The 13,549-nt window shown below is 42.8% G+C and overlaps 1 protein-coding gene across 2 annotated transcripts in view; it reads right to left on the reverse strand.

The window, feature by feature from the left end:
• Nucleotides 1–13,549, reverse strand: part of LOC135919521 (phospholipid-transporting ATPase VA-like) — a 190,303-nt gene that overhangs the window by 29,879 nt on the left and 146,875 nt on the right. For both annotated transcript variants that reach the window (XM_065453401.2, XM_065453400.2), the window contains 6 exons: nucleotides 12,668–12,723; nucleotides 11,216–11,404; nucleotides 7,949–8,330; nucleotides 7,092–7,256; nucleotides 3,173–3,258; nucleotides 2,083–2,313 (listed from right to left, as the gene is read on the reverse strand). In XM_065453401.2, the coding sequence (XP_065309473.2) occupies nucleotides 2,083–2,313; nucleotides 3,173–3,258; nucleotides 7,092–7,256; nucleotides 7,949–8,330; nucleotides 11,216–11,404; nucleotides 12,668–12,723 (1,109 nt within the window). The remainder of the gene's footprint in view (nucleotides 1–2,082; nucleotides 2,314–3,172; nucleotides 3,259–7,091; nucleotides 7,257–7,948; nucleotides 8,331–11,215; nucleotides 11,405–12,667; nucleotides 12,724–13,549) is intronic.

Raw genomic sequence — 13,549 nt, forward strand, 5'->3', positions numbered from 1 at the left:
AAACTTGGCATTGCGAACTTTCCAGTGCACTTGTGAATTTCAGTCTGTGCACCTGAATTACAAATACAGTTGTTTCGGCATGCCTGTGGTTTGTATATACTTTTGCTAAAGGGGGTGTGCAACTGAAGAGAGCTCCATTATTTTTGTTCAATTTTTCACAGTTGTTTTGTTTCCCAAACATTCATAATTGTTGCCGAGTCTTAGAAATGACAAGTTTCAGCTCTGCAATTCAGTTGTGATGTGCTAGTACTGGGGCACTGCTGCTAGCTGAGGTGCACAATCAAGTGCCTTTCCCTGCTTTTGGTTACAGGAAATTACGGTCAAATAACAACAAAGGGGTGTTAGTTTTGCATCTCTGCTAGAGATGCGAACATTCATGTGGGTGTTCATATGTAGAGAAACTCTCTCCTTGCTGATGCATTGTGCACAGAATACTGACTATGTGTTGCCAGAACAGCTGCTGCCCTGGTCACATACTGATACAGCAGACTTCTGTTAATTTGACTCCGATTTACTTGATTCAGGGGTATGTTAGAATTGGACAAATACTGCCAAATGAACCCCAGTGGTAAGTTTTTATGTATTTTTTTTACTGCATCTTGTTTAATTCAACCTGGTGAATAATTCAATCAGTTTCATCCATTCCGTGAGGGTTGAATTAACAGAAGTCGGCTGTATTCTAGTTATATATTGTTACGCTCACGAAAGGCGTTTATTGACAAGTCAGGTAGCATTAGTTGTAATGGCCTTGATCAGCTGAGCGCCTATCGAGATTCAGCTAGCCAGCCGCACAATCGTCTTCCTCCTTCACCTGTCTTCGATGACCCACATACTGTTGAGGCGTAAACCCACTAATCTACGCACGCAAGAGTGCCACAATATTACTAATACTGTCTCTACTGCTCAGACTCTCTAATGATTGGCAGGCACTGAACATAAAAATGTTTGTGCAGAACACAAGAATGGAAAAAAAAAAACTGCAGGTTTGCCCACAATGCAGAGTTATGCGATAGCTGGCCCAATATTATGTGCGGTAAGTCTGGCATTTTTATGCGAAGCATATTACGAGGGCTCAACCCAGCTCCTCAGGCGCGGCGGTGACCATGAAATCACGTGACACCGTGACGTCACGACAGAGGAGAAGTGGCTTTGGCTCAACTCTTGCAAGACGGGCTGGGTGGGAATCGAACCAGGGTCTCCGGAGTGTGGGACGGAGACGCTACCACTGAGCCACGAGTACAACGCTTCAAAGCGGTACAAAAGCGCCTCTAGTGAATGCGGTGTTGCCTTAGAAACGCGCTGTTTCTAAGGCGTGCGTCTCTTGCTCAGGCGCACATTTCGTTGCCGCGCCGAACGCTGCTTTGCTCGACGCTCACCGCGTCCAATGCGGGGCGCGTAGTCGCTGCCCTGTAGCCCATTGTCTTACACCCCTTGGCGGGTCGACGGGAACGCTGTCGCGTTCCACTCTTGAAGGCGAAGAAGTAATGCATGAGTTGTTTCTTCGTCTAGCCGAACCAAATATAGCCAAGCAACAGCAGTTCACCAGGCTAAACAGTGGTTCAACAACTAAAATAAAGGCTAGTATGCTTCGCATCCTGGGCTTAACCTTACCTAAGCCACAGCCATTTTTTTTATGTAGTATTGTTTGCAGCAAAGATTCAGAGAAGAAAAAGAAAAACATAAGACACTCTTCACAAGTGGTACGGCGCATTAGAAGACAAAGGAGAGGCTGATGCCAGTGCCATCCAACAGAGAGGAATGGAGTCTGAGAGCATAGCATCAGCCAATCAGAGCAGCTGGTGGTGCAAGTATGCTCTCAAGGTGCGATGTTCTCTCTGCTACAGCATCAGTGGAGTAGCTGAGAGGTAAAATCTTTTATTGCCTCCTGCGGGTCCCGAGTTGAAATTATGGTGGAACACTTGGCTTTCTTTCTTTACTTTTTTTATAACCTTCTCGCTGAGCACTTTGGGATTCTGGCAAGTCACTGGCAGAGACTGGTGACCCTGGCAGACATCACAATCACTAGGAGAATGAGCCCACAACAGCTATGGCTTTAAAAGTGAGAGAATGGTAGAGATTGACCTGTTTGTCCCCTGTAAGAACCCAGATGACAATGCCAGCTGCACGTAGTGCTGCTATGGTCTCGGGCACCCCTTCTTGGAGCCTGTCCTCAATGCCGGTTGCGCCCAGCAGCTCCAAGTTTGTCTCCATAAGGCGAGCTGAACTGACAAGCCTCTCCTCAGCCTCCCCTACACTGAGTTCAGAGGCCTTGTGCTGCTCCAGCCATTCTTCGTACTCTTCGTCCTCCAACACCTGATGTAATGAAGTGCAAACCACTCAGCAGCTGAATGTGATCACATCAATGACAAAGTTTACAGGGTATCAACAATAACAAGAATATGAAAATTCCAGTGCAGTCTGAGAAACTGGCAAGCACTACAATGAAGCTGTGCTAAGAAAACTCATTCTTGGGTTCACCTTGTGCAGAATAGTTTAGTTTTTAAAGTATACTCTGAAGTCTTGCTGTTTGCGGCATGTTCTACTCGCTTATAGATGTTCTAACTGGCTGCAAGTGCAACAGTGTGCTATGAGTTTATTTGGAACAGCTGGTCCCACTTAAATATGTTTACGTAGAGGCCCTCATTCTTTTTCTCTTCCTCTCTTCAGAATCACCCCATTTCAACAATTTATAACGTAATTATGCAGTAGAATGAATTATTGTGAAACACATACAGTACTTTTCTCACATATGAAGCCAAACTCAGCGACAAATGAGAACATTTGTAAAGAAACAACAGCACAGTGAGGGATTGTCGGGAAAATGATAACACGCCAAATTAGGAGACAGAGGAACAAAATGAATTAGAGAACAAACAAAAGACGATGATGCTTTAGAAAAAGTCAAGTGGAAAAGAGCTTCGGCAAGGCATGTCATACATGGTTGGGAATAGCAGAGGATAGGAAAAATATTAACATGCAGAGAACCACATGGATTCGCCAGGTTAGAAGTTTTGCAGGCGTAAGGAGTAGTCAGTGCACGTCAAGGTAATTGGAGAGTATAGCGAGAGGCCTTTGCCCTGCATTCAGCTGTCTCTTCAGCAAGAGTGCTAGACGATCACAATCATCAATGTGATGAGCACGCTCCAACTGAAGAGTTCTGCAGTTCACCTACCTTCTTGGCCATGCAAAGAACACGAAGGCCCTTCTTGCTGTACTGGTTCAGGTGCTGCTGAGTGCGCAGTATCACCTGACGCATGGCTGTAAAAAAAGATCATGGCAATGCATTTTTTTTTTTAATGGCTGTGAATGCATGCAGCTCTTGCTTTCATAAGCAAGAAAAGCAGGACCTGTGCAAATCCCCAGCGGCAACTGAATATGCAGCAACTATACAACATACGACCAATAATAATAATAATAATAATAATAATAATAATAATAATAATAATAATAATAATAATAATAATAATAATAATAATAATAATAATAATAATAATAATAATAATCCTATTTTATGTTCACTGCAGGACGAAGGCCTCTCCCTGCGATCTCCAATTACCCCTGTCCTGTGCCAACCGATTCCAGCTAGCACTAGCAAATTTCCTCATTTAATTCTTAATGTCTGTTAGAATATTGTCTATACCCATTTGCTCTCTGATCAAAACATCTCTCTTTCTGTCTCTTAAAGTGATGCCTAGCATTCTTCATTCCATTGCTCTTCGTGCAGTCCTTAACCTGTTCTCAAGCTTCTTTGAGAAGGCCAATAACACACAATAACTATACAACTTGCTGCAGCAAGTTTTCTAAGACATGGGTTTTAGCTCGTTAACTCTTTCCTTGCCGGGGCTATCTATATAAGTCGGTCAATTTGGTCGACACTGTTTCAAGACGTGAAATATTTTTGCTGGAATCTTTCTACTCGAAACGCCATGCACCGTTTGAAATGATGACTAAACTCTCACTATTGCTCAGGTTTGACAATTTTTGGCAGATCGGGGAGTCTGGAAAAATAAAACACCGACTGAAGGTATTGTCGAAACTAGCCTCTAGTGCTCCTAGCACTTCCTCGATAAAATAATGTAAAATTCATGCTGTAGTCGACTCAGAAGCTTCTTGTGGCTTGTCTAATTCTCCAATCCTAGGCTGTCTAGGCTGTTTCAATGATATCTGAAACAATGGTAGGTGCCCATAAGTGCGTGTTAACGCAATAACGTTAAGAAGCCTGTGAGGATTATAGCGCGTTAAAAAGACAAGGACGAAGGTGAGACGTGACACACACAGGCGCTAACTTGCAACAATCTTTATTGTTGAAGCCTGTGTTGCAGAAAATCCAGCGTCTTACATCCGGCATCAGATGTCGCATGGGCAAAAATATTTTCGAACCACGTATACCCAGGCCTTCCATATGATGCAAGGAATTGACTGAACTAATAAAATTTCTCAAGCTAAAATACGTAGAAAAATTGTAAACTACGACTTGCACACAACCTACAGGCATGATATCTCTCGGTTGTAATTTGACTATATGAGAAAACGTAATTCTGCAATGCGAAAACTGAAAGAAACCCCTTCACACACACAAACCAGTCATGGGGTTCACAGACCGGCCACGGCATCTGCCATTTTGCGTGCGCTGGCACAATGGGTGTCTTGGGGGCCTCGGAGCAGCGCGCCTGGTTCCTTGTATTAACTCCAGCTGCCGTTCGCCTCCGCCACATCGTGGCCCATGCAAGAGGCTGTGGTTTTACCACAATGCTCGCCATCATGCATAGCGTTCGCAGCAAACGTTTCCAGGTAAACATTAAGGTTACATACACTCCAGTTGCCGGGAAGCATGAGAAGCAGTCAGGGATCTTTTAATGCTATCGCACTCCACTTTTAAAGGCGAAGTTTAAGTGTCCTCCAAATTTTTGTTTTGATAATTGTGTTAGACTGATATCAAGTGCAACATTATCTTTCCCACCAGTGGTGGCTTTTATCCATCAGCATTTTGACAATGTATGTACAAGTTATTACGAGCGACCCTTTCTGTCTTGTGGGGTTTTCACTCACACAAGAGCATGCAGTCGCTTTCAGATCGAACTTCGGCCAACGCTTGCTGTCTAACCTCTTACATTTTGAACAGTGCCTGTGCAAGTGCCTTTAATCCTCATTATTGTACAATACTTTGCAACACTGAACCGAGCACGTGGAGGCTCCAGCACCAGTTGAACATGCGCTAGACCAGCTTGCTTGTGCAGAAAAGCTGATCAAATGCAATATACAAGGATGAGGATGCTTCTGCATGCTCCATGACCTGACAACTATTCCTTTGCAAGCCTAAATAGTGCAGTAAGACAAACCAGGTGCCTGCTGCCATAAGCAAAAACAAATGCTCCCTGCCCAAAAGAAACATACCTGTTTTTACATTTGCGAAGGTAGTGCATTTCCCACATAGCATGGGTATCACTTTGGCTAGTATTTACGTGCACAATTCTGCATAATAATTTTCGTTGCATGGTCTAATTTACAAAAGTTGGATACTAAGAGACAGGCACATATTTTGTATATTTAAGAATTTTTTTACTCCCAGTACTTATACTGAAAATAACAAATTATTATTTTCTTTAACGTTGTTTGAAGTTTCACATTAGAATTCTCAAAAACTGTCTCAGCATTTATTAATGCCTTACATCCATTCAATAAACCAGTGATCAGGCTATAGTTTTATGTATAACGGTATACACTGAAACTACTACACCTTGAAATAAAATGTTAGAATGTAAAATAATCGAACATGAGTACATTTCTGGTGGTAACGAAATAGTTAATTAGGCCATATAAAATATATAGCAGGCTGGAGAACACTAGCAGGCTAACCTCACTGCCTTTCCTTGAATAAAACCTCTCTCTACGTAAAACCATCCATGGATGATAAAAGTCCGGTGTTTTCGGACAACTTGTGAAAATCAGGGACATGCAATGTGAAGATGCAGTGCTCAGTGGAAGAGGCACAGTGAACTGCGAGCTGTGTCTGCTCTTCACAAAAATAATTTGGATACCGATACTCCACATTGAAAACATACCTTGTCATGTTACATTAACATGCGTGGCATCTCCTTGCAACTCTTGCAGCTGTACTGCTGAATCACTATTCATACATGCATGTGAGCATGTATGTTTAAGACTTTGAAACATTAATTTACTGGGGTTGAAGAAATGCAACAGCTTTTCACTATGTAATCACATATGTATAATATATGTGCTAATCTAAGACAGATCTGTCTTGACTGTAGCGGCCTACACTTCGAATGTTACATTATGGAGTTTTGACAGTTGTTCTTCATGTATTACAGTTTATATCGTTCCTTGATTTGACTTATTGCTTTTGTATTCAAACTGGCTCTGCATTGTTGCAAAGCAAGGACACCATGAGCTGTGGGCTAGTCAAGTAGTCAAGCTTTATTCCACAGCCTTTTCTTCTGTACTATTTATGCAATGTGACAAAGATGATTGGATTTGATGAGCTTTCTGCATCTTCTGTGGGCAATGTAATATGGGTAAAGGAATATAAATTTCGTATGACTGGGGAAAAAGAAAAGTGTCAAGCGATTATGATGCTCCCTAATGCGAAAACTTGAGTGCAGCTCGATACCTGTTTTCATTTCACAATAGATTGAGGCAAAGAATTTGGGACCGAAATCACTGCACCAACTGGTAGTGGGCCAGTGCCACCCGCGCCTTCGCAGAGGAAGGGGTAATACAAGAACTCTGACATGATGAGTGGCATTGGAGCCAGCTGCGAAAAAAGACGACGACGAACGCTTGAGCAATGGCATGAGCACAACAGGCAGTATGGGATGCTGGCATGATGAGCGGCATCAGGGCCAGCTGTGGAAGAAGATGATGGTGAATGCCCGAGCAGTGGCATGAGCGCGGTTTCGCTGAAGGACGCCAACAAGCCAGCTGTGGTAGAAGAAAATGACAAGTGCTTGAGCACGTTTGTGCAATTACGCCGAGGGACGCCGACGCTCAACCCAGCAATGGCCGCCTAAGAGCTGTGCTCTAAAAGAAATGTGCCCAAGCTTGCACAAGGCAGCTGTCGGGTGACTAACCTTGGTCTTTGGTAGGTGCTAGCAGTGGTAGTATGGCTGAGTCAGCCCCTTTGCAGTACAGCACCTTCTGTTTGGTGATGGGGTGCTGCATAATGATGGACATGCGCTTGCGGAAAGAGTCGAATGGCAGAAGATGCAGGACTCGGTACTCAATCAGCCCCTCGCCTGCACAATGGAAACACCAAACAATTTTATTTTCTTTCTTCGTTTTTATAATTGTCAATGTGGTGTGCAAAAACTTTTAGGCTCTTTGAGAGACTTTCACTTCACCATAACAATAGAGTACTTACTAGCCCAGGAAAGAGGTCTACAGCCATAAAACAGTAATAGGAGGATTAGAACAGCTTCACAGGCTTCAGTGAAATGTGTGTTGAAAATCATGATGACGAAACAAAAGAAAGAAGGCCAAGGGGGAGAAAGAAACAGCATGCATGAATGTGTATAAGCTGACAAGAAGTGCAATCAGTTCTTAGAATGACAGAAATTTGAGCTAGTTGGTAAGGATTCATTATGCAAAAAAGGTGAGGCGTGCAGACAGGACACAAGAAAAGAGAAGTGGACTTGTGTCCTGTCTGCATACCTCACCTTTTTTGCATAAGCAATCAGTTCAGTGAAAATCATGGATGCCCTCTAGCTTTGAACAAAAGCTGATCACATAGTGAGTAGAAGATGCAGCTTGATCCATGGGTGGTACCAGAAAACATATTTAGAACAGTTGCCAGTTCCTGACTTGTATCACAGATTTCGTGAAACTCATTTAGTCAGACCCACAGTTTAAAAAAAAATAAAAAATAAAATTTTCTGTAACAGTAGCTTCCCCTTAGCCAAATGCAACCTTGCACAAGTTCGCTACATACCAGGCAGCATGAGAGTGACAGCATCTGGTGTGCGACGAAGCAGTCTGCAGCCGTAACGTGAAGCAGCATCGACCAATGCAATTTCATCTGGGCTCTCAGCTTCATAGATTGGCTGCAGCTGAGGGCTTGGAGTGGGCGATGGTGTCAAGGTTCGCCTCGAGGGGCTGGTGACAAAGTTCAGAAAAGGCAGGGCCAGTTTGTAGGGTCGCGTCGGCGTAGAAGCGCGGGAATCTGTGGGGCTTGAAGCCACAGCTGGACTGCGAGCCACGGGTGATGACAGCGAGGAAGGCAGGTAACATGGCTGCTTCAGAGGCGACCTACAGCCATCGGGAGATGTTGGATGGGCACTACCATTGTTTAGGTACAAGCCACTGCTGTTCATCTGTAAGAAAAAAGAAAGTATAGGTTCAGTGAGCATTGACGGCACCAACTACAAGCAAAATATGTGGACAAGCAATGGCATAGTCCAGCTACTACACTACAAATAGAGATTAGTGTAGAGCACAAAAAAATTCAGAACATGGAAACAATGCAGCTGTGGGAGGTTGTTGGTTTTAAGTCATATTGCTCTCAACCCATGATGTGTAAGCAAACAAAAGAACAAGGGTGCAAAAAAAAAAGACATGTAAACAGACAAGTCTCAAATGTATTTGCCTGGTAGACATTCCAATTTGCTCTCCAGCACTGCTTCAGAGTGAAATGGCAAAACAGTGCAGAAAGCTATGTGACTGGTAGCAGAATTCATTCATTCATTCATTCATTCTTTATTTACATCATATTTTACAAAATACGAAAGCCTTACTGGACCCATAGCCATTGGCTAGTCTCGGGTCCATAGTGAACTTAGGCTATGAAACGCAACAGGCGAGCACACAAAAGCAGCAGACATATACGTAATAGTAATATAAACATAGATAACTCAGACACGAATGTATATATAACTCAGCGTTCTTTTATCCTCAACGCGCGCGAGCAACAAAACAGACATAATACTTAACAATGACAATGACATTCACAACTCGAGCAATTGACATGTACAACTTAGACAGGAATCTAGATTTAAAGTAGGTTCCTTTTATCGACAGTAATTTTCAAAAAAGTATTTTCTCACAGCAGACCTAAAGTTACGGGCTTCTTTTATATGCATTGGCAAAGAATTCCAAATAAGTACGCCGTTAAATTCCACGAGCCTTTTCCCGTACAGATTTTGACATGGGGGCAAATTAAAACACTGATTACTTGCAGCTCTTGTATTTCGTAACGGGATTTTAAACAAAGTAATTGGAAGTGGATTATCGTTTTCGATAATACTATGAATTACCTCAGCAATTTTCAATTCATACAATGCCTGCACTGGCAACACATGCAATGAGCTGTACAAGTACATACTGGATTGTGTACACTTAGATGAGGTAATAATTCTTAATGCGCGTTTTTGCAGATTGAATACTGGCTGAAGGTAAGTTTGAAAGGTGTTTCCCCATGAGTCAATACAATACGATATGTGGCTCTGAATGAAGGAGAAGTACAGAATGCGTAGGACAGGATATCCGAAACATTCACGAGCCTTAAGAAGAATGTAACATCCGTAAGCTAGCTTAGAACAAAGGTGTTTAATGTGAGTTTTCCAGTGCATGTCTGAATCAAAGAAAATGCCTAAATATTTGTAGGAGACAACTTGTAGTTTAATGCCACGTAATGATATGTCCAATATTTCAGTATTGAGCTTTTTCTTCCTGGAATGAAAAACTGTATACTTCGTCTTAGTAAGATTAAGGGTCAGTTCATTGGACGTGAACCACTTAAAAACATTATCTAATTCTGCATTTATTTTATCCTGTATATCGGACAGACTGTCTCCAGTAAATAGAAGAGCGGTGTCGTCAGCATACATCAAAGCCTGTGAATGCCTAAGCGTTGCAGGGAAATCATTTATGTAAAGTGAGAAAAGCATGGGCCCGAGAACGGAACCCTGTGGCACACCAGTTAGTACAGTTTGTAATGTAGACGTATAGTTTATAAGTATTACTTGCTGTTTGCGGTTACTAAGGTAGCTTCGAAGCAGGTTCAGGATTTTGCCCCTAAACCCTAGATTGTTAATCTTGTTCAGTAGTATCTGATGGTCAACTGTATCGAAGGCCTTTTTTATGTCGAGATAGACAACGACCGCAATTTTATTCTGCTGCAGAGCCGTATTAAGTAGGTGCGTCCGGGTGAAAACAGCAGAAAGAAAAGCAGAAAGAAAAATGCAGAAAGAAAAGCAAGAAAAGAAGCTGATATTGATGAAGACTGAAGACTCTCCTACGAGCCTTGAACATCACGTTGCCATTCCACAACTAACCTAAAGTGGCCCTTACCACCTGGGGTGAGCATGTTGTTGGTAGACAAAAGAAAAGCGCATGTGCTATCATGGACAAATGACAATGAACTCGAAGAGCAAATAAAAAGTGCATGTACAGTGCGTGTCACCCTAGCGCAGAGCGTGCAAAGAGCGGCCACCAGGGTGCTCTGCAGCCAGCTAGCAACGCCTAACGGTAGTTTCTGGGCCCAAGATAAGATATGTTTGGACATGTTTGGTCACAAATACAGACAGGCCTTGCTCTGTCAGCACCCGCGGGAGCACAAGCCTTTGTCTTGGCACCGCTACTTGCTTCTGCCACAGTTTCGCTTAAACGCAGAGCAAAGCTGTACAAGCCGAGACTGGTGTTAGTTTCAAGAAAAGTGCCTTCTCACTGACGTTCAGTTAATCGTCCGTTTTCTTGGGCAGTGAAAGAGCCCAGGCTTGTCTTTAAGTGTGGCCAAACGTGCCCAGACGCATCTTATCTCGGGCCCAGCAACTACCTTTAGATGTCGCCGGTTGGCTCTGCAGCACACCAGCAGCCGCCGTTTGAGCTGACTACACAGGGATGATGCGCACTGTACCATCATGAACAAATTATGACTATGCTCATAGGGGACACATCAGCATGCTTGATCAGTACTTCAACGCACAGTACAAAGTTCATAGCAGGGTAAGGTGAATCATGCCCTCATGCGAAACCTACGAATGAAATTCCTGCATTTTCTTTTGTTCGTGTTTGTACTGTGCTTTTCGCATTTCATTAGCACACGACAATACACTTTCGGCGACAGAACCATATAATTTTGTTGACATGATACACAAATTACCACTGTTGTGACAAAGCTGCAGAAAAATTGGAACTACAAAAATAAATACTGCAAAAAGTACTGGATCAGGAGCAGGGAGGGAGTAAAGATAGTACTCACTGTGTCCTTGTGGGGGTATTTCGAGACAATGACAGTATTGCAGGTAGCCATAAGGAGAAAGAACTCCTGCACTCGCTGGCTCTCAGGGCTCAGGAACAGCTGCTGGCCACTCCCATCTATGCGCAGCTGGTACTCCATGTTGGACAGCTCCCTTTGCAGCTGAGGGTTCAGCGTGAACACTGTGTCATCCTGTGTGTGAGAGAAGGAATTGCCTTACAACACAACGCGCTTGGAACCCAGGATTGCACAGTGGCAGCAGAAAAAACTCTGGCACTGCTGTTGTTCAGCCACCATGGGAACGATGGTTAGGACGTGGATTTGTCCAATCTTCATGTTTGTGGCTTCAAAAATTCTCTTGAAATTGTGCATTATGCTTTATCTTTCTAAATTTTCAAGCAGTCATATTTTTCTAAATGCAGAACAAGAATTAGACTTTGTGCACATATGTAATCATTGCAAATTGTTTTGCTTACAGCGCAATATGTCGCTGAAAATGTTCGTTGGAAGTTCAATGCTCTATGTTCGTTAGAAGTCAGTGCTTAGTGTGCTGTGAACCCAGATGGAGAGAGAACGTAAGATTCATGATTGCTTGAACACTACTGTAGATAACTGCCAACTTCCCCATGCTGCTAAGATGGCAAGAGCCCAGCACCCTCGCTATCTGCCTATTCCTGCACAGCAGTGGCATGTATTGCAATTTCAGCATTACAGTCACCAGTCACTAATGCTAACCTTCTTTTAGTTGCCGACATACAAAAGATAGACTAGGCTTTATTACCTCAAACTGAGCTTCTTCGAGGCTTAATGTTACTTCTCCTTCTATCAAATATACAAAACATTAATAACATGAGAACTTATACAACACTAATGTTGAAGGCTGGGCTAGTTGGTTATTGGCATAATAAAACGTGGTTACAGTGCTAAGGAAGATGAAGACGTGGCAACATCATTACTACCACCACCATCGCATAAACACAAACTGCACGTGCCTGTCCCGTACAGTTCACGTTTAAGTCTTCATCTTCCTTAGCGCCAACCGATTCCAACTAGTGCCCGCAAATTTCCTAATTTCATCACCCCACCTAGTCTTCTGCCGTCCTCGACTGCGCTTCCCTTCTCTTGGCAGCCATTCTGTAACCTTAAACGTCCACCGGTTATCTAACCTGTGCATTACATGACCTGCCCAGCTCCCATCTTTTTTTTCTCTTGATGTCAATTAGAATATCGGCTATATGCTCTCTGATCCAAACTGCTCTCTTCCTGTCTCTTAACTTTATGCCTAGCATTCTCCGTTCCATCGCTCTTCGCGCAGGACAGGGGTAAATGGAGATCACAGGGAGAGGCCTTCATCCTGCAGTGGACATAAAATAGGCTGATGATGATGCTGATGCTGACGATGATCTTCCTTAGCACTGTGACCATGTTTCATAAGAAATTACAATAACTACTTACCTTGGATGGCTTGGAGCCACAGCTGTAACTGTGTATTTTGATGTCGTTTTCCTCAGCTGCAAAATAGGTTAGGAGGAACAGTACGAGTTAGAAAACTGTGACAGTTTCTGCTGACAAGTATTTACTAAGAGGCACACTCTTGTGCAGCAAATTACTGTAATTGCCCTGCATGCATTTTTTTTTTTTAGAAGAAAACACAGGAATAGCAAGTTTGGAGGAATAATGAGAAACATGTTTTTGTGCTTGCATCACAGTAACATTAAAAGGAATCATTAGCTCGGGGGTCCTATCTAAATACATAGGAAAGGAGAAATCATTTTGGGAAAGGTGGGGGGGGGGGGGCAACTACGCCACCAAGTTTGACGAGGTTTATTGTATTTCAAAGAAAACATTAAAATCTGGTGATTGCTGGTAGCGAATTCTCGATTTAGGCCGTGAATTCTTTAATAAAAATTGAAAATGATCTGAAAATGATATTATTACGTTTGCAACTCTAACTCAGCAATAAAAGACAATATCACAAATCTGTAAATTGCATCTGATAGTATATCTAAAGTGGACGAAATTGACGTATTATAGTGACTGTCACATAGACCATTAATATGTGAACAGAACTTTTGAAAAACCCTTGTAAACAATGTGAAAAGCCCACATGCACTATAAACTGAAATATCAAGTCTGTCCGCTTTGGATGCTCTAACGGATCCAGTTTACAGAACTGCGATATCTGTTCTTGGTGCAGAGCTATGAATTTGTAAACTTCTTGCTTCTATTTCTTTGAAACTTGCCAATTCTTGAAAATTCCTCTTAACACATCCAGGCCTTAAACCAATATTCTGCTTTAACAGTCACTAGAATTTAACTTTTTCTCTCGTGTGCGAA

This window comes from Dermacentor albipictus, chromosome 3 (assembly GCF_038994185.2).
Source record: "Dermacentor albipictus isolate Rhodes 1998 colony chromosome 3, USDA_Dalb.pri_finalv2, whole genome shotgun sequence".
In the NCBI taxonomy this organism is placed as follows: domain Eukaryota; kingdom Metazoa; phylum Arthropoda; class Arachnida; order Ixodida; family Ixodidae; genus Dermacentor; species Dermacentor albipictus.